General features: G+C 45.6%; 2 protein-coding genes across 3 annotated transcripts in view; one reads left to right on the plus strand and one right to left on the minus strand.

Moving 5' to 3' along the window:
- The window catches only part of ZDHHC17 (zinc finger DHHC-type palmitoyltransferase 17), a 137,526-nt gene that overhangs the window by 22,476 nt on the left and 93,890 nt on the right, over positions 1–21,160 (minus strand). The gene's annotated exons all lie outside the window — the stretch shown is intronic.
- On the plus strand, positions 511–21,038 carry CSRP2 (cysteine and glycine rich protein 2). 2 transcript variants are annotated; one of them, XM_008143826.3, is made up of 6 exons: positions 517–712; positions 11,292–11,404; positions 14,810–14,978; positions 19,170–19,299; positions 20,060–20,153; positions 20,731–21,038. In XM_008143826.3, exons 2-6 carry the CDS (start codon positions 11,293–11,295, stop codon positions 20,805–20,807), a joined length of 582 nt encoding a protein of 193 aa, XP_008142048.1. In that variant the 5' UTR covers positions 517–712; position 11,292; the 3' UTR covers positions 20,808–21,038. The 2 variants fall into 2 exon arrangements, with proteins under 2 accessions (XP_054574806.1, XP_008142048.1); XM_054718831.1 differs by lacking the exon at positions 20,060–20,153 and having other exon boundaries at positions 511–712.

Here is a 21,160-nt window from a genome sequence, read left to right on the forward strand (position 1 = left end):
GTCCTCGTGGTGGGAAAAGCAAAAGCACTTGGGGCATGAGGCGTTTTCCTAACGTCATTTATTTAGTCTAGAGGAGAAATTCTGCTCTTGAAGAACAGGAAGGCTGCGGGTTCCCAGAAGCTGGAAATCAAACCAGAGAGTATTCGTCCACCGGGGGAGTTAATCACGCTGCGTTTGCTTGTAAGGACGAGGCAGGGAGGAGGGTGGTGGAAAGCCCCCATTTGGCCGATTTCTACTGCTGGAGCCCCCTCGACCTTGGATGGGTCCCTCCTGAAGGAAGAACGGGCACCCGGTGGGAAGGGGACGTGGCCGGGCGGCGGGCAATTTCCCGCCGGGACCGTCCCGCCCCGTAGGAAGGCTCCTTTCCCAACTCCAGTTACTCCTAGAAACTGCCGGTCCGATGGGGGCCGAGGGGTACGGCCGGCGGGAGCGGCCCCCGGGCGCGGGAAGCCGCAGGAAGAGGCGGGATTCCTGCCTTTTGTTTCTCGGTCCGAAAGCCCAGAGCCCCGCGGCGCAGACGCCCCACCTCCCGCCCGACGCCCCCAGCGCTCCCTCCGGCGGGTCCGGGAACCGAGCGAGGGGCGGGGCTCGCGAGGCCACGCCCACCAGGGGGTCTTTTAAAGGTGCCGCACTCGCGCGGATCCTCTGCGCACTCCCTCCGACTGCGCTGCCCCAGCTCTGCCCGCGGTGCGTGGTCCAGCCTCCAGCTCGAGTGAGTAGCGGCGGTGGGGGCGTCTCCGCTGACCTTGGGGGCGGGGGGTTCGCACAGCCTCCCGGGGTCCTCAGGCCGCCGGGTGGGAACCCCCCCATCTCCTATGACATCCCTACCGCGGTCCCCACTGAGACCCCAGCCATGCACCTCACCCCTGTTCCCCCGTCCTCCCCACCCTCATACCTCTCCCCTCGCAGCCGCCCCGGCTCTGCCCTGGGATCCCGGGCCCGCGGGGCAGATAAATAGCAGTGCATGGCCTCCGAGTCAGCGTGTCCCTGCGGGTTTTCGGGGAGAGGCGGGTTGGAGAGTTTCGCGTGGCTGCGAATCCGCCTTTTAGCAGCCCTGGGCCCCTCCTCCGCGGCCGGTTCCCCCTGCGCGGGTCTCCCCTGCCCGGAGTGTGGTGCGCGCTTCCCGGGGGCCGGTTCGGAGCCTGGGGGGTGAGGCGAGGGCTGCCACAGCCCGCGCACCCCGGAGTTCAGACCTCCGGCATCCCATTGTTCGGTGGTCTCTGCCCACTAAGCACGGAACCTTAAACCGTAAAAGGGACAGCAGTGAAACGTCCGTGGAAAACTCCCTGCTTTTTCCGGAACTTTCTACTATCCGGGTACGAATAGGAGAGTTAAGAATGCTCGGTTGGGAAATTCTGCAACAGGTCCTGAAAGTCACATCCTGGGTTTCAGAGCTCCACGTAGGCAGCCCCGGGGCGAGGGGGGCCTCCTAGGTCCGGAGACACCCACCTCGACCCCCACCCAAGCTAGGACGTTTGTTGACGATGTTTGTTTAAAATGGTTACTCCAAATGTTTGACCTGTTTTATCTGCAGTCGGCAGACCAAGCCCGTTTTCATTCTAGAAATGCTTTTTATTAGGGGTAACTTTTTATACTTGGACAGTCAGCATGACCGAGTTTTTAACTTTTCTAATCCACCTGTTTTTAAAGCTCTATCTATATAAAGAACTCAAATAGGACACTCTCGAAGTTGGCTATAAAGTGCCTCAAATTTTTCAGGAAAGAGATGGGCAGTATTCTAAAAGGGTGGAGGTCACAAAGTTTCAAAACTGCTCACCAAACTAGAACCAATTTCAAGGCCTCCGTGGTCTCTCCCCACTTTCTTCTTGGTCATAGCTCCTTCCAGGTGACTGCAGCTGATGCTTCATCAATATTTCTCAAGGTTCTTCCTACTCTGGAGTCTAGTTTCTTTTGCTCCTTCAAGGTGAAGTTAGGTGGAGACAGGGTCTGCGTCCCATGAGAACTTGAAACACACAGTGCTTACTTGGGGGCCTTAAACACCCTTTGCCCAGAGCCAACGTCGATTTATTGAACAAATGACGGAATTAGTAAGTTACAATTGTGATGAACAAAGATTTAGCTGGACTCAGGCAGTCTATGCATTAGCAGATTTTATCCAAGGTTTCTGTCACAAGTTTTTAATGGATTCCTCTAGATGTATTCAACGAATATTGGTTGTTACTGGTATCTGCTAAATATTGCACTGAAAGCAGTCCTCAGTGGAGCTCTGTCCTGATTAAACTGCCACAACATAGCACAGTGAGGAGAGCAGGACTGAAGCCAGTTGGGCCCAAATTCATATCTCAGCTCCAGCACCCATTGGCTTGATGACCTTGGGCAAGCTGTTCTCTGACCTCAGTTACTTTATCTTGTAAAACAGGTATAACGTCACATACCTTGCAGGGTTGTCTTAAGGCCTATACAAAGCCAGCCCAGCCTGGGGAGGTTTCCTGTAACTAGACCCTGTTCTACACGTTGTTGAGTCTGTGGAGAAAAGACTATTAGTGAAGGCCTCTTCCAGGAGAGCTGACTCAGACAGGAACACTAACCCTAGGCCTTGCCCAGAGGCCAGCTCTTTCTCCTCCCTTTGCAGACATTCACAGGTTTCCTCCCATCATTTCCTGGTCTGGTATTTGCGTGGCCTCCCTCCCTTGATTACCTTCATTACCAAGGATGGTGCTACCTGTTTCTTTATTTTGTTTTGTTGTATTAATCCTCACTCAAGGATATTTTTCCATTGATTTTTTTTAAAGAGAGTGGAAAGGAAGAAGGGAGGTGAGAGAGAGAGACACATCAATTGTTTGCCTCCCAAACGTGCCCGACCCACCAGGGCCTGGGATTGAATCTGCCACCCAGGTACATGCCCTTGATCAGGCTGACGCTCTAACCATTGCTTACTGGCCAGGGCAACCTAACTGTTTCTGTGTCATGGGCTTTTCTGGCAGCCTAGTGAAGCCTCTGGACTCCTTCTCAAAATGTGAAGTGCATAAAGTACACGGTACCAAGTTCACTGACCCCCAGAAGTTCAAGGACTCTGTGACCCCAGGTTCATAACCCTAACTTAGGGCGTTTTCTCAAACTGGATTGTGGAGGGGCTGCACACAAGCTCTGATGATTAAAAATGTTAAGTTTTAGTGAAAGTCATAGAGGAAGAACCAATAGAAGCATATTGTGAATCATTTGCAAAGGATATTAGGTTCCTTGCTTTTTTGCTTACCATCTCAAACCAACAGTGCTGCTAGTTTTCCGTGACTCATAAGAAGAGGCCACATACCATGTAATACATTAGGGCCAGTTCACTATAGGCAACACCGTTTCTTGGCGGGTTCTCTCCCAGAAGAAAAGAGTGAGGAGAGAATTGAATCCTCATCCAGCAGGTGGTAGTACAGGAAATACCCAATTTAAAAAGAACCTGTGCCAGAGCCATATAAGTCAGTACTATATTTGTGTGGCTAGGAGTGGTTTAGTTTTAGAGAAACATCTAAAGATGTATGAAATTATTTAAAGTTTATTGGTATTAATTTTTAGGTTGAATTGGCCATTTTATTTTGGTTTCACCGTTATAAGCCACTTAATATCTCTCTACCTCAGCTTCCCCACCTATGAAAAGGGGATAATGATAATGCCTACCTCAGTGTTATGGGGATTGAGTTACTATAAGTAAACTACTTAACATAAGTAAAGCATATAGTAAGCTTTATATAAGTAAACTAGAGGCCCGGTGCACAAATTTGTGCACAGGTGGGGTCCCTTGGGGTGGCCTGCAGAGATCGGGCCCCAGCTCGTGCCCCCAGCCTTGCAGCCCTGCAGCCCCACCTGTACCCCTCCTTGGCCTAGTGCCACCCCCTCACCTGCTCCACCATCCCGTCTGCAGAGCGATCGATCTGGGCTGGGTCCCCCGTCCGACTCCCTCAGCACCTGGGAGCTGGGCAGCAGCCCTGCCCACCGCCACCACCACTGGTTGCCATCTGCGGGGCAATTGGCGGGGTGATCGGGCCCCCGCTTGCACCCGCTTTAGCCTGGCACCACCTGCTCACCTGCTCCACCATCCCGCTACGTTCCTGCTCTCATTGGGACCCATCAGGGCCGGCAGTGCCTTCATTGCCGCCTGCTACCAGCACCACATCACCAATGCTCGCCATGTCCCGCGCCGCCCCCTGGTGGTCAGTGCACATCATAGCAAGCGGTCAAACTCCCAGTCTCCCAGTCGAACGACCACCCGAGGGGACAATTTGCATATTAGGCTTTTATTATATAGGATAATAATAATATAGTATTTATTTTAACCTCTTATGTGCAAGCAGTATTCTGAGTACCTTACATATATTGTTTAATCTCAGAACTGCCTTATGATATAAATAAGCATTATCTCCATTTTTGAAATGAGAAAACAAGCAGATCAAATAACCAATTTAACCTAAGATAACTTGGCAGATAACAGTAGTCTTGACATATAAATCTTGGTCTGACTCCATCATGTGTAAATCATTCAAACATTAATTTGTTTGAATAAATCAATATATTGTAGTTAGCATGCTTGTAAATTGCTATGGCAGATGTTGGAGGCCAGGGTGATGGAGTTTATAGCATAGTTGCATTCTAATTACAATATGTGATTTGGCAGGTAGTCAAAGGATTTTTCTGTACTTCAAGTTGAAGATGTAAATGGTAACAGCCTATAGAATCAGTAATTAATGGTGAGGAGGAAGACTGGGGGAGAGGAAGGTCTTCATGTGTGCAAGTAATTTGGTACCGCAGGAGTGATAATTCTCAGGTGATTGAACGATCTCAACCCTTAAAATCAGATACGGGAGTTTTGGGGACAGCTTGAAGTCCTGCAGTCAAACGAGTGGATTGAGTCTGGATTTGCTTTGGGGCTCAGTGACCTCAGCAAGTCACAGAATGACTGAACTTTTTGTAGCCATATTTGGGCCCAGTAGTACCCCTTAAGGAAAAGAAAATCAATGTATATGGAGTACAGGCTCTTTGCCAGGCACTTCACCATTATGAACTTCAGAATCTTTCTCATCATACTTCCAGGAACCCACTTTCAGAGGATCCAGGAACTAAAACCGCTTTTGCCATCCCTGTATAAGCAGACCATGCAGGCTTCCCAGAGCCCTTTCTGCACACCTCTGTGTCACCGGTTATGTTGTCTTGCTATTATTTGTGTACATATTTCTACCACCACAGTCAAACTTCCTAAGAAACAGGCACACTTCCTAAAACCTTTATCCTCCACCCTAACCCAGGGTATGGCTTATAAAAGATTGAATACATTTATATGAGGGCTTCACAAACAGGAAAGCATTGCACAGTGTTTATTAGCTGCCCCTGCCCTACAGTTACTGGAGATACAGAAATGAAGTCAGGAGTTAGCCGGATGAGGGAGGGAGGGAAGTCAGTTGCCCTGATGGAAGGGATTAGGGGTATAAGGAGGAATGGAGACACAAGATGGAAAGAGGAAGATGAGTATTGACAACAAAGATTGAAAATTGCTAAATATTGATGACAAAGATTACCAGTAACTGAGTGCCTACTCTAAGCATTTTCTCAGCTCATTCTCTTAACAGCTCTATGAGAAAGGTGCTGTTATCCTCATTTTACATATGAGGGAAAAGAGACTGTGTTGACTCACAAATCCATGCTCTTACTTCACCCTGAGGCTGAGATGACTCAAAGGCCACCTTGAGGTAGAAGGAGTCAAATGAAACATGGAGCCAATTGCTGAGGCATAAGGAGTCTACCCTTGGTTCATGGTATCTACTTAGATAAGGGAAGTAGACTAGGCAGGTAATTCGGGGAGCAGAAGAAACAGTTTTTAGAATGGACATTGAGTAAAGCTTCATGTCCAATTACTGATAGCTCTGAAACACTGGCCTTGTTAAAAATCATTGTAATTGGGGACAGTGCTATTAACTTACATATTCCTTAGCAAAGTGACCCCTCTGGATGTGGCTCAGGATGAAATTGGTTTATAATAGTAACTTCGCCCTTTCGGGAAATTGGGTTATAACCATGTTCTAGTGTAGCAACAAAGCTGCGCATACGGTGATATAATGTGAAAGCTTCTTGAAGCATTTAGAATCTGGTTGTATTGATGGACTCACTCCAGACCTTTGGTATCAAAACAAAAATCCAAACCTTCGCTTTCAGAACAAATAACAAACTTCAGGTGGCGACATGTAGGCTCGAAATTCATGGATTCAAGTCATTCAGATTCTAAAATAGGACAGTAAATGCCACAGGTGGTCGGAGGGAGTCATGTGCTTATTTTGTGGCTCTTGGTTATCAAGAGAGTGATGTAATTTTACCACAAGGTGACTCAGAGTTAGACTGTAGTAATTTTCTTCTGGAGGTAGGACTTTGTAATTTTGGGTGGTGTCTCAGACTGGGAGGAAGCAGCAAACAGAAATTGCAAATAGGTGTTGGGATGTAAACAAGCTTTTTAATCTAACACAGTGTATAAATTCTAGTGCTGAAATACTTTCAGACACTGGAAACCAAAAACAAGACTGAGAAACAGAATACGCCCGTTTGGCCTGCTTGTGCGAGATGTGTGTGAAGTGGGATTTTATTTCTCCTCTTACCACTCTGTAAATTAATACATAGAACTGGGAGGCATGCTGCCCAGATTGCTCAGTGCACATCCAGTTTGCTGTGATTAATGTCAGCTGTGGTGAAGTTGTACAGACAAATGCACGTGTGAAAAACGAAGCTGCGAGTGTTTTTTGTTTTGTTTTTTACGTGTGTAGCAATGCCTAAGAGTGACAGAAATGGGAGATCGTCACACTTCCCCTGCCAAAGGCAGGAAATGTCCATAGGAACACACCCTGAAAGTGTGAATTGGGGCTTCGTTTCTTAGATGGTCACCATGAGTGAAACCATCGCTATATTTGCAATGCCTTTCGTCGTCCCAGGAAAAGGTTTGTGAGTGACTGAACGCTAAGTTTTTCTTTACCTTGTTTGTGGCTCTGAGCTTTGCTCTGTGTGCTGGTCCGTGGGTTTCCCACTGCAGCGCTGACCGCAGGGTGGACAGGATGAGACGCTCCCTCCAACACGCTCACAGTTACTGGATGTCTGCCGAGGCATTTGCTTACCATGTTTTGTCTTCAATGTCTGAGAGATAGAGAGCTACCTTTCCCTCTTTTACAGATAAAAAACGTAACTATGTTCTAGATAAGCCCAAGGTTGCACAACTGTTAAGTTGTAATGAACTTAACCCAGGTCTGTCTAAACCAACTTCCCCTCCTCCCTCTTTTTTTCCCTTCCTTCCATGGTGAAAATTTCAGACATACGAAATAGAGAATATAAGGAATACCCAACTATCCACTATCTAGCTTAAAAAATAAAACAAATTCAGCTGAAGCTTTCTGAGAATGTTCTCTTTTAAAAAAAAAAAAAATGTGTGTGTGTTTTTAATTGATTTTAGAGCCTGAGGAGGGGAGAAGGAGAGATAGAAACATTGATCAGCTGCCTCCTGCACACCCCCTGCTGGGGAGTGAGCCTGCAACTTGGGCATGTGCTCTGACCAGGAATTTAACCGGCAATCTTTTCGTGCATGGGATGATGCTCAACCAACTGAGCCACAACAGCCAGGCCTGAGGATGCTCTTTCTAACATCATTTGCCAGGACCACAGAGGTTTATTCAGAAATATTTAGAAAAGCTTTTAAAAAGTTAATGACTTGAAATTTTTACTTAAATTTCATAAATGTGACAAAGAGAAATAGGGCAGTACTACTTTTGTTTTGAGAAGGATAAGATCTAATTGGGAATCATACCAACAGGTTGAAAAAGGAAGGATTCTTTAAAACAATAGAAATGAATTATTTTTATACTAGAGGCTCGGTGCACAAAATTTGTGCATGGGGAGGGGGTGTCCCTAACTCCAGCCTGCACCATCTCCAAACTGGGACATCCCTCTCACACGCTGGCTTCTAACTGCTCGCCTGCCTGCCGGCCTGATCACCCCTAACCACTCTCCTGCCAGCCTGATCACCCCCATCTGCTCTCCCCTGCACCGGCCTGATCGCCCCCGAACTGCTTGCTCCCCCGAGCCAGCCTGATCGCACCCCTAACTGCTTGCTCCCCCACACTGGCCTGATCACGCCCCTAACTGCTTGCTCCCCTGCCAGCCTGATCACCCCTAACCGCCTCTGCCTCGGCCCCCACCACCGTGGCTTTGTCTGGAAAGAAGTCGAATGTCCGGTCGACCTGGTCTAATTAGCATATTACCCTTTTATTAGTATAGATATGTTAAGTATGCTGGTAGGTGGGCTGGGGAATTACAGAGATGCGGTCCCCACCCCCGAGGGGAAGAAATAACAGAGTAAGTTAAATGTTGGAGAACTTTGATGGATATTTCCTGGAAAATGACACATACCCATTTGGCTGCTATGGATGTATAATAGAAGTAAGACTTGATTTGCAAGAAGTGAAATTCAGTAACCCTGAATTACATAAAGAAAGGGAAGATATTCTCCCAAGCTGCTCTTTAATAGAGAAAGAAAAAAAAAGTAATGAGTTAGATTTTTAAAAATACATTTTTAAACGTTATTCAGAAACAACTCAGGATAGTGTGAGTCTTGATAGAAATCTGGCTTTCTATCGGTGATTGCTCCAAAGAAGATGTGTGTGAATGTGGAAGATGGCAGGCTGATATTACTAGTAGACAGTATCCTATATAATAAAAGCCTAATATGCTAAGTGTCCAATCGTCTGGTCCTCTGTTCAACCAATCAAAGCATAATATGCTAATGATATGCTAAGGCCACTCAACCACTTGCTATGATGTGCACTGACCACCAGGGGGCAGACACTCCAACAGGTAGGTTAGCTTGCTGCTGGGGTCCTACTGATCAGGACTGAGACGGGGCCGGACACGCCCTGGAGCCCTCCTGTAATCCCTCCCCAGCCCTGATCGTGCACCAGTGGGGTCCCTCAGCCTGGCCTGCACCCTTTCCCAATCCAGGACCCCTTGGGGGGTGTCGGAGAGCCAGTTTTGGCCCGATCCTGCTGGCCAGGCCGAGGGACGAATTCGTGCACCGGGCCTCTAGTACTTTAGAATATGATGAGAAATGCCTAGACAATAACAAATATTTTAAAAGCCAGCTGGGCTACTAATTCTTGGGACCCAATTTTAAGTAATTGTATGTCATTACCTGTAAGCCTGGATTTGGCTTCTGGTTTCCTCAGGAACCCTGAAGGTACTTTCTAGCAGATGTCTGTTGCATCCTTGAACATTCCAGAACACAGGTAACTTTGGAGCTGTGGGGCAAAGTCAACATCACGAATTGCACTCCAAACTCAAGCCCATGCCGGCTGCTGGAGCCAAGGCCGTGCGTGGGTCAGGTTGTACAGCCAGGCTCAGGTTTCATTGTGCATTTGAACAATGGAGCACCTGTCTCCAGGGAAGGGAAGGAGCAATTTATGCAACTACTAAGGGAAAGCTTGCAAATATGTTCTGTTGTTGCTAGATATTGAGCCTGCGTGGTTACCTTCACAGTAGCCTGGTAACGCTGTGGACCCTTGGAATACTTTGTTCCTGCCTGAATAAGGGAATAGGCTTTTTGCAAGTTGAGACCGATAGTTTAGTGATAATTAGTCATATCAGTCCGGTGTGTGTGTGTGTGTGTGTGTTATTGTTGTTTGTTTCAAGGAACAGGAGCTCCATGTCCAGGTGACTTAGAAATTTATTGGCTCACATACAGAGTACAGGATAAAACGAGGCATGGCTGAAGAGTGTCTACATCTAGTCTCCCCATCTCTGTTTTCCTCTGTGCTGGTTCATTCTCTGTTTTCCTCTGAGCTGGCTTCTTTTCTTATAGTGGCTAGACAGCCGCTAGAAACTCCACCCCTACATTCACACAGTTCTAAACCAGAGCTCGAATTGAACTTTCATTGAATTGGCTTGGGTCCTGTACCCATTCCTAAACCCATCACTGTGGCGGGAGGGAGAATGCAGTGACCTGGCTGCCATCATGCCTGAGTCACCCGGCCCTGGAGTTAAGGGCAGAGTCCACACTGTTTCAGCCAGTGCTTCTCAAACATCTGTGGCAAAGGGCCTCTTTTTGTTTTGTTTTAATTTCGAAGTACAGATTGATTCTCTGGCTCTACGCTGTTCAACAAGATGAATTCACTGATCATACTTCCGACTGTTGTGGCATAACATTGTATAAAAGTTTAGAAATGCTTACCTGAATTTTGTCTTGAATTGGTCACAAGCATGGTGGACCATCACCGGGAGACCATGTGGTATTTCTCTAAACCACACGGACCAAGAAAGAGATATTTGCTTCCCTGAAGAGACTCTAGGGAAGTATTATCAGAAGAGGGACAGAGAGTGAGTGCTGTGGTCCAGAAAGATGCCCAACACAGTGATTCAGGAGCAGTCTTTCCTTTGGAAAGGCCTCCTGATGTTCAGGAAGTTGCTGGGTTCCGGATCGTCTTGGATGTGTAGGGCGGGAATTTACCACCCTCCAGTTCATTGTAAGGACTGAAGATTCCTCCGTCTTTTGCTCAGCAGCCCTCCTTTCCCTTCTCTGCCCAGCCAGGTTTGAGTGAGTGAGAGGGCTCCAGCTTTCTTAACCAGCTGATTCCTAGAGAAGCAAGCTGCTCCTCCGAGGAGACTTACCAGGCAGGGGCTACGAAGACCAGTCCAGTGAGGAGGAGATTAGGACATGTTGGCCCTCCATCAGAGCAGGATAGCCAAGGACATCGGCCACCTTGCTCAGAGGTTATTCTGTGTCACTCGGCGAACAGTTAGGGCTCTCACATAACTTCAGCAGACAAATACAAAATGTGTTCTTGCAGGACAACACAACACTTTCTTCCTCCCTAGAAAGTTCCTCCCTAGAAAGAGTGTCATAGCTTGTGCATGTTACCTGTTAAGAATTTGGTGGGGTTACAGTGGATTAAACCTGTAATAAAACACCCCACCCAAGTGCAAGTTCGTCATCTGTTTTCTAAACCGCTCATTACGACTGGGCGTGTGTGGGGTGGGGCCAGGGCTTGCACTCCTGTGCATTCCAGTGCTTCTATTGAATGCGGGTCCTGTGTCCTGTAGGGAAAAAAAAATGTGCACGTGACAAGCCAGAGTTTTCTAATGAAAGACCTGTAATTTGGGAGAGGAGAGGAGAAGAGAGGAGGTTACTTTGGAGGAACCCAGGCCTTGAAAGACGTGTTTAGAGCGGCCCATAAAGGAAGGAAATCTTCACGTGCTCCTGGGTTTAAACAGCCCCCTAGCGAGCTTGGGTGTGGGCACATTCTAATGCACCTTTATTCCCTCAGGATGCCCGTCTGGGGGTGTGGAAACAAGTGCGGGGCCTGCGGGAGGACCGTGTACCACGCGGAGGAGGTGCAGTGCGATGGGCGGAGCTTCCACCGCTGCTGCTTTCTGTGCAGTAAGTACCGCCCGAGCTCGCCTGGGACAGGTTTACGTGTAAGAAGCTTCGATTTACATATTTAATGGACAGACTTGGTTTTGTAAAACATTTTTGCCTGTCTGTTCTCCTAGACACTGTTAAGTGCTCAGCCCAGCAGCAAGGACGGCAGGTGACCCGAGACCTTGGCCTTCCTGAGTCCTCGTGGCTCTGAGCCTCCCTCCATCTGTCACAGCTGTCTCCCCGGCCCCAGGCCCCGAGAGCTCAGTGTCCTTGGTCGGGCACCTGACACAGTGCCTGGCGCAGGGCATGGGGCTCGGCTCCCCACCCACCCCAGCCTTCTCTTCCTGGCTGAGCTTCTCTTGTTTCTCACCACACTGTTGAAATTCAAATGTCTGGAACAAGCATGTCAAACTCAAAGGCTAACACGGGCCAAATAAACCAGGTTTAAGTTTATGTGGGCCGCAAAAAAACCAAAGCTTCCATTTTCATAGAAATGTAGGTTTATTTCCATAGAGACATGCTGAATACCAAGGGCTGAAATAAATAATTGTTAACATAAAATATAGAACATTTTAATAAAAATTAATATTTTCTTGAACATTAACTTACCAGCCACTGAATAACTGCACAAATTAATAAGCGTAACACAAAGATACCCGTTTTCTTGTTCTCCAAAAGTGAAATATTTCCTGTTGCACACACCGAACAAGTCAGTCCAAGACTAATGATATGGCCATCGGCTGCTAAAATATTCGCCGCTAGTATTAGTGGAGAGAAACGGTGCCCCTGCACGAAAGGCGCATAAGGGAAATGAATGCAACACGATTATAGTGATCAGCCATTATCGAGCATTGTAGTTCGTTATTAATAATTATGTGGAACAGGATATTGTAAAAATTAAGTTACGAAATTTTTATTAAAATGTTTCTGACATACCGTGATACTGGCTGGGCTGCAAAAACATTCGTTGTGGGCCGCGAGTTTGACAAGCTTGCTTTAGAAGCTCAAATTCTGCCTTCTCCAGTAGTGAATACTATTATTTCTGGTCATTGATACCCTGCAGTTGAGGGAAAGGAACTTGGGATATGGAAATACCACAGAGGCAGGTTGGGAATATTGTTTAAGATGGGAAATGGTCAGTGTCTGACGTAGGCAGGAAATAAAACAACACCAGCCTATATGCTCAAAAGGGAGTAAATGCCTGATAACGAGAGAAACAGAATCAGATAAGCTCCCTCTTCCGAGCACATTTCCTCCAAGTCTTCAGTTTTAAACAAGAGAGTAGTTGCATCGAAAGCTCTTCATTAGCCATCTTCTGATGTAAATCTTCGTCTTTAATGAAGGATTTGTTATGTGGGGAATCCACCCTTACATGCAGTTATTTGTTTTAACTGTAGTACTGCACAGTGACTTTACTGTTGGAAACTACAAATGTTAAAAATAAATTTGGTTACACTGAGAAATAATTTTCAGAGAAAACTTCTCAAGTTTTAGTTGTCCTTTTCCCTCTCGGCATCAGCATTCAAGGTGCCTGGGACTTTTTATAGTGTAACTGCTCTGTAGCGAACTAGACACGGACAACATAAGACGGTTACAAAAATAAAAATACAACATATGAAGGTTTGTTATGTACACCTCCATGATAACCACCATTTCTCAGATTTGGTTTAACTATTCCTTCTCTTAGGAGTTATTTTTCCTTTTTTTTTTTTTTTTTTTTTGGAGGAATCTGTTTTTCAGCAGGTTTGTAGTCAAAAGAATATGTGAACACAGAGGAAATGCAAATACTTTAGAAATTGATCTTAGTTTCATCTAGGTTGAGCCATGATGTTTACACCATAATAGAGTCGGTGTTTATGAAATGCCAGGTTTTTTACTGGTCATTTTTACTACTCCTTCCTAATATTTGCCTCTGCTCACGACAGCCTTTTAAGGAAATAATTCAGAGTAGTTAGAATAGGGGTGAGGACTGGGAGGAGAGGGATTATGGAGTAAATTTTTCATATACTTACACTTGCTTTGGTTAAATAGATTGTTTTTGTGTTTTCTTTTTAATATATTTTTATTTTTAGAGAGAGAGGAAGGGAAAGGGAGAGAAACATCAATGTGAGAGCAATGTTTGATCGCCTGCCTAGTGTGTGCCCCATACTGGGTATCAAGCCTGAAACCAGGACGTGTGCCTTGACCAGGAATCGAACCAGCAACCTTTCAGTGCCCGGGGTGACGCCCAACCAACTGAGCCACCACTGGCCAGGGCACTGGATATTTTTCAAAACAGCTTTTATGTTAGTTTATATTTAATGTCTGTTAAGGGTGTTTGTTCTCCAGCAGTATATGGTTTTAGGTTGTCTCTTTAAACAAATGTGTGTCAGTACTTGAGTCTCCACAGCCAGGTTCCAGGGTAGGTGATGTCATTTTGTTCTTCCACAGAGACTTTGGTCTAAGACAATAGAAACTTCATAACTTTTCTCTCTTCTCAGCCACCCAGCAGGTCCCCTGCCCTTCTCTCTTTCTTTCCTTCCTCTTTTCACTCCTCCCCTTCTTTCAAATAAGAGGGGAGTCCCTTTTTCTACTACACTAATGTTGGATTTCCAGCTGCCCGATTGTGCTACCAGTGTGCTCCCCCATAATTTCTACTTTTCTCAAGCTTAATTGAAGTTTTCGAAAGTGAAATAATGTCTGGATTAAACATGATGACATTTGGCAGTTGTATGAAGTGGGATACTTAGAAATGTCTTGTGGTAAGAAATTCAGCAAGAAAGAATGTGCTCTCCTTTGGGGTGGAAGGGAAACAAATGCGGACTTTCACCCACTTGGTGATCTTCAGACAAACCTCCCACTGCCGGAGGAGCAGTGGCAAGATGGGAGCATGCTTTCTCTTTGAGACTAGTGATGAAAACTAGAATTCTAGATGGAAAACAGTTTAACCAAGACCAAGGCAAGCTCTCCCAGGAGCTGCTTCCGGGGAGGTGGTGCCACAGAGGCAACTGTCCCAAGAGACTCAGCCACGCTTCTGTTGTCTGTTAGGTTGTGATTTAACATTTGGTATGAAGAGGCTGAAAAGATGGGAGTGTCGCAGGTTTGGGAGCAGAGTGTTAGTTTTGTTCCTTTTGTTGGTGCAATTACAGCATTCTCAAACTCCTCTCCCTCCTGCCAGAGGGCAGGTCGTGTTGAAAAGTTGGAGGCTTTAAAATTGGGATGCATTTCTGAAACAACTGTCATATCCATGGGGGGAAGCAAACAGGCCTCAGATGTGGCTGACCTGTCCAGATGCCGTCTCAGGCTTCTGGGAAACCACAGATAAACTGGGGAGGTGAGCAAGCCTGGCCGTTACCATTTGCAGACCATGCGTCTGTACCACCACTGTTCTCAGGAGACAGGCATCTTTGGCACATTTTTAAATTCTAACTTTTCCCCCCTCAGTGGTTTGCAGGAAAAACTTAGATAGCACAACAGTGGCAATTCATGATGAAGAGATCTACTGCAAATCTTGCTACGGAAAGAAGTATGGGCCAAAAGGCTACGGGTATGGCCAGGGCGCTGGCACGCTCAACATGGACCGGGGCGAGAGGCTGGGCATCAAGCCAGAGAGGTGAGTTAGGACCATGTTCATTACCTTCAGAGATGAATTATAACAATTAATGTTGCTTAGCAAACAGGAACCTGGGAGTTTTCAGACTTTTATCTTAAAACTAGAGGCCTGGTACACGAAATTCATGCACTGGGGGAGGGGGATTCCTCAGCCCAGCCTGCCCCCTCTCACAGTCCGGGAGCCCTCAGGGGATGTCTTACTGATGGCTTAGGCCCACTCCTCTGTGGGAGGCGACCAGGCTGATCAGGGGAAGGCGCCAGCCCCATCACCCCGCTGCTGCTGCCACTGCCGGCCACCGCAGCCGCCAGGGTGTTTTCATCAATACGGACTCTAGTCCCTTCACCACGGAAAAATGATAACTTTCTTTAGGCATTTTCAAGATATGTCTTTCATAGGATATGACATTCTTTCTTTCTTTTTTTTTTTATCCTCACCTGAGGATATGTTTCCATTGATTTTTAGAGAGTGTGAAAGAGAGAGGGAGAGACAGAGAGAAACATCAGTGTGAGAGGGACACTTCAATTGGTTGCCTCCTGCATGAGCCCTGACCTGGGCCCCGGCCAGGGAGGAACCTGCAACCTAGGTACATGCCCTTGATCAGAATCAAACCCGGACCCTGCGGTCCGCAGGCCGAGGCTCTATCCACTGAGCCAAACTGGCTAGGGCAGGATATGACATTTTTTAGCTCCTCCAGCAGCGGATCTTCATTTTTTCCTCCAGGAGTGAGGTGGACAAACCCTAGATCACCTTCTTGTATTCTTATTACCCAAGTTACCAAGAACACTGTGAGTGGCGTACAGGGAGCTTAGCCAATGAGCTGTCAGAAAAGGTGTTTCCTCTGCAGCTCACATCCAGAGGCTGGACTGCTGGTGAGCTGCAGGCTGCTGGGGCCGGGGGCAGGCCACCCTGTGTGTTGTTCTCTCTGGCTCCGGGCCCGCCCCCGGCCCTTCCTCCTGAGCCGGTCGTAACTGTTACGGCGTCCCGGCCTAATTTGCATATTACTTCTTTATATATAAAGATAAAGTGACTCAGATTTTCTAGTATAAAGTAGTGACAATTCTTTAAGGTCAAAATTTGACAGTTTTAGACCTACCACAGTTCTTAGTGATTTTCCAGTGATTTCCAGTCCTGGTTTGACAGCATTCCAAAGTATGTCAAGCTGTCACGATGTCCTCAGAATTAAGTGGTATAAAAGTGCCTTCATTTCACAGCACGGAGGCCAGCTGTCAATGAAGTCAAATGATAAGGAAGTGAGGTATCTGAGTCCTGAGATGCATTGCCCATGTGCGGTTAAGTGGCCAATAAAAATTCCCCAGTACTCCTCCTTTCATGTAAGAATATTTCCTCATCAGGAATTTACTTTTTTCTCTTACAGTTACTTAAAAATTGAATTTTCCCCGTTTTTGATCTTGGAGATAATAGTGTTAAACTTTACAGGTTTCAGCCCCAAAGTAGTGAGGAGCTAAGTCTGCTAAACTTCATTTACTATTTCCTTCATTGGGAATTTCCTCTTATTTCTGGTTTTGACCCAATTATTCCCTCATTTGAACTTCATATTTTTTCACATCTGTTTTGTATTGAAGAGGCCAAAATTGGTGTAGTACTCCAATAAGATGGCCCTTTCCTGAACAAGACTGCTAACCGTGGCTTTCCTATGGGCTAGACACCAGGAAGTACTAACATATGTGAGTTCATAAAATCCTCGCAACAACCCTGCAGGAATGGTTTCCCATCTGACTCAAGAACAAATTGAAACAGTGAGAATGAAGTGATTTGCCAAAGCCACGCTGCTAGTTAATTGTAGATTTAATTGTAGGGAATGGGACCTAGTGTAACTCCAAAGCTTATGATTTTAAACACGGTACATTATGGCATGCCCGAAATAATTACTGAGTACCTATTGTCTGCTGAACATTCCTGTTCACTCTATACTAGTATGATCCTCACAGTTGCTGAGTTTAATATGTTGTCCCTATTTTATCGATAGGACAGTAAAGCTCAGGTCACACAGATAAGTCGCAGAGCCAGGATTTGAACCCATGTCCATTTGGCTCCCAAACCTGTGGCCTTTGCACAGCAGTGTGGACTGCATCAAGGCCCACCTTTCTCTGTTGTTGGTTTTTTTCCACACTCAGGGTCTCTGAGCCATGTCCCTGTCGTGCATCAGTTGTGCATGGGCCGACCCATTCATTGCTGCCTGCCATCACTTGCAGGAGCCCAGCTTGCCTTCATCTTGGTTAAAGTTCATTGTTTATGTTCTGCTCTCCTTTTCCAACTGGTTAAAATTCACTCACTTCCAAAGATCTTATTTCAAACCTTTCAAAACACATATATGCCCTCCCCCAAACAAAACTAAATTTATCCATCACCCTCAAAAAAGTCAGTCAGTGACCGTGGCCAGTGTTAAAGTCACAGAGTCCTCTTTACTCCTGTTTCTCCCATCTTCTCCAACTGCTGCCGAGCCCTCTGTGCTGGCCTCTCTCGACCGCTGCCCACCTCTTCCCTGTGTTAGCCTGGCCGCATGCATCTTCTCCTTCAGGACCAGGTGTAGGGACTACCTTCCCAAGAAGCCTGTGGTCTGGACCACCCTGGTGACAGGTGGTAATTTTAAGTCTCGGAGAGGCCGAGCGGGTAGGTGCAATCTCATTGAGGCAGACCTGCCTTTTTCAGCTCAGGCTCACCCGTTTACTAATCCTTTGGCCTTTTGGCAAATTATTTAACATCCAAACCCCCATGGCTTCATCTGAAATTTGAGGTAACAATTATCCTTACCCTACAAAGTTGTTAGCAGGTGGGAGATAATTTATATGACGTTCTTGTTAACATAGTGATTGACAGATTTGGGAATTGACTTGTTAACTGCAAATGGTGGATATCTTCGTAAACAGCTTTTGAAGATCACTTTTAAAAGGAATTATGATCTCTGAACGCATAATAATCCGGCCATTCAGTGTATATCCTATATAATAAAAGGCTAATATACAAATTGTCCCCTCGACCAGGAGTTCGACCAGCAGGCAGGCTGGCCAACCGCCCACCCATGTCCCCTCCCCCTGGCCAGGCTGGCCGGACCCCACCCATGAATTCATGTACCGGGCCTCTAAAAAAAAATAATAATAATTATATACACTGAGTGGCCAGATTATTATGCGTTCAGAGATCATAATAATCTGGCCACTCAGTGTATATACAGTAGGTTATGGAAACAGTTTTTTAAATATGCCTACACTAGGGGCAGTTAGAGAAACCAAATTAGTATTGGTTTATGAATTGTATTATGACTTGGTATTTGTTACTTAGAATAAAATTTCCAGGGTCCACATCAAACATGATTTTAAAAGTACCGAATAAATTTTTCCAATAGGAAAAATTGATACTTATACCATTTGCTGAATGCTAACTATCGTTGTTACTATATATTATCTGCTCGACTAATTTTTAAGGTTCCAGAAGGGCCTTTAAATCTTCTCAAAGCCCAGATTGGTGTTCTGCATAGTAGGTGCACTTACGTATTGAATAGAAAAAAATTGGGAAGCAAGGAAACTATTGCTTATCCAGTGACCTATAACAGTGACAAAATTCCACTCAATCTAGAGAAAAAATAAAAATAATGAAATCAAATCAAATAGTATAAGCAAATGTTCTAAAATATTTTCCCACAAAGAAAGTGATATGTTTACACTTTCGTCTATGTAAGCTATATTTGGAAATTAATTTGTAAAGCATTGCTAATTTTCTTAATTATAGACTGCTTAAGTCAACTGACCTATATGCAAAAACTGCTTAAGTTAACATTGATTTTTTTCCAATCTCATGTGAAGTAAAAAGCTAGATGTGATTCTAGTGGTACTAATATGACTCTGGGTTAAAAATATGTGTGATATGATTTTATAAAGCATAGCATAGTAGTTTAGTGGAGAGGCTAGTACTGGGGACTGAATGAAATTTGGTATTAGGCTTGGAAAGACAGGTATTTCAGTTTGGGTCTTTGTGTAACAATAATGAGCCCATAAATAGGTTAAAGTAATAACTATGGCTGCACCTGAGATTAATTTCTTCTTCCCCTTCGGCTGGCCTGGGAAGGCCTCCAGCCATGAGGTGTAGCACCAAGTCCAGAGGTCCATTATGCCTGCCGTATGGGTTTACAAGGGCCCTTTGGAAAATCTCCAATAACTTTTCTCCTTTCCACAGTGTTCAACCTCACAGGCCGACTACAAACCCCAACACTTCGAAGTTTGCTCAGAAGTACGGAGGTGCTGAGAAGTGTTCCAGATGTGGGGATTCTGTGTACGCCGCTGAGAAGATCATCGGAGCAGGAAAGGTAAAGTGGTGCTGTGCATTGACAGTGAAGGACAGCTCTCCGCTGCTCCCCTTAACCCTCCACACCCCACACAGGCACGTGTTTTGTAAGTAAATGCCAAGGATCAAAGTTTTTTTTAAATTGCATTTCTATCTGAATCGTTAATTTTTTGAAGTCCTGCCCTCATTTGACAAATCACATCTATGTTTAAAGGAAACTTGTTTTCCTAGGGGGCGCTCCTGAAGGTTATTAACAAACACGGCTAGGCTGTTAACAAATCTGGCTCTGCAGGTTATTCAGTGTAGCACAAGCATGTCAAACTCAAAGGCTAACACGGGCCAAATAAACGAGGCTTGTGGCCTGCGGGCCGCGAGTTTGACATGCTTGGTGTAGTGGGGAAAAAGCAGTGAACCAGAGTCAGCACACCTGATGCCATGCTGGTGTGTGGATTTAGGGAAGTGACTTCACCTCTTTGAGCTGCAGGGTTTGTCAACCATAAAGGAGGCCGTTTAAAGGTGCGCACCAGCCTTACGACAAGGTCTCAGACCGCTCTCAGGGAAGTGGCCCTTCCATGGGTAGCTTCCAGTCCACGTCTTGTGTGAGTGACGTTTGAACTAAGCCCTTCTGTAGGTGACCGAGAATGCAAATGCTGGGGTGGTCCAGTCCCGCCGTGGTTGGGTTGAACCAGCGGCCAGGAGCTCTCTCTGGGATGATCTTCCCGAGTGTCTGAATTTGTACTGCAGGAACCAGCCTCTCAGACTTGCTCATTGGTCTCTTTCAGCCCTGGCACAAAAACTGCTTCCGCTGTGCCAAGTGTGGAAAGAGTCTTGAATCAACAACTCTGACTGAGAAGGAAGGTGAAATCTATTGTAAAGGTAAAATTAATTTCAGATATTGTTTACCCATATGAATATCCTGCACTGGCTATTTGTTAATGAAATGTCATCAGCATTAAACACACACACAAAAGAACAAAGTACTCTGAAAATGGGGGGAAGCAGGCTAGTGTCACTGGCTGTTTGAAAATAAAAGATCTAGGGATACTTCCAGATGACAGAAACCCACAGAACAATTTTAGATTGATACAGTCAAGTTCTTGATCACTTAAAACTCCCCTACCAATAAAAACAACTCCACAACAAAGTCTTCTTTCAACTTTTTGTTTTAAACAAAGTTTATGAATATATGCTTTCTGTCTATAGGTGAGTATATAAGGTAATAGACAAATATATAACTTACCTGGCCTGATTTTCATGCTCGTAACTCAGCTGAACACTATGGAACCAGAATGCTCGGACTTGGCCTTTACAATTAGTTACTACACCTTAAATAAGTTGAACTTTTTTGCATAGTCAGCAATTTTTTTACTTCTGATGGTCTGTTCATGGATCTTAAGCAATGCTAGCAAAGCTTCGTGAACTTGCAGTAACTCTCCCTTTCCTTTTTTTGTAGGATGCTATGCAAAGAACTTTGGGCCCAAAGGATTTGGCTATGGCCAAGGAGCAGGAGCCCTCGTTCATTCTCAGTAAAGGTGTAAACCCAGAACCGAAATCACACACTGAGAATCTCGACATAATCTAGGCACAGAAAATCTAACACTAAACTACTGTGAAATTCTACCAGCACTTATGTACTGTATATTGCCCTGTACTTGGATAGGCTGGCCCACTAGTAGGAAGAGAGCACTGTATCCTTTTGCTTTATCCTTCAGCATTTTCAAGAACCATTTCTTTTACACTTTAAATAAAACTTCAGCTGGATTTGGGTGTTGTCTTTCAATAACCTTTTGGAAGAGCTGTTGTGATTTCAGTTAGAAAATCCTTTGGGTCCCTACCTGCATTTTATTTGTGAGAGAGTCCACCCCATTACCCAGTTGACTCAG

The sequence above is a fragment of the Eptesicus fuscus genome, chromosome 7 (genome assembly GCF_027574615.1).
Source record: "Eptesicus fuscus isolate TK198812 chromosome 7, DD_ASM_mEF_20220401, whole genome shotgun sequence".
Lineage (NCBI taxonomy): Eukaryota > Metazoa > Chordata > Mammalia > Chiroptera > Vespertilionidae > Eptesicus > Eptesicus fuscus.

What these genes read in the sequence shown, in the direction of transcription:
- CSRP2 (XM_008143826.3), top strand. Translation starts at nt 11,293, where the DNA reads ATGCCCGTCTGGGGGTGTGGAAACAAGTGCGGGGCCTGCGGGAGGACC. An exon ending in CCGCTGCTGCTTTCTGTGCA is followed by an intron (nt 11,405 to 14,809) that starts GTAAGTACCGCC and finishes TTCCCCCCTCAG; the next exon opens with TGGTTTGCAGGAAAAACTTA. An exon ending in AGGTGAAATCTATTGTAAAG is followed by an intron (nt 20,154 to 20,730) that starts GTAAAATTAATT and finishes CTTTTTTTGTAG; the next exon opens with GATGCTATGCAAAGAACTTT.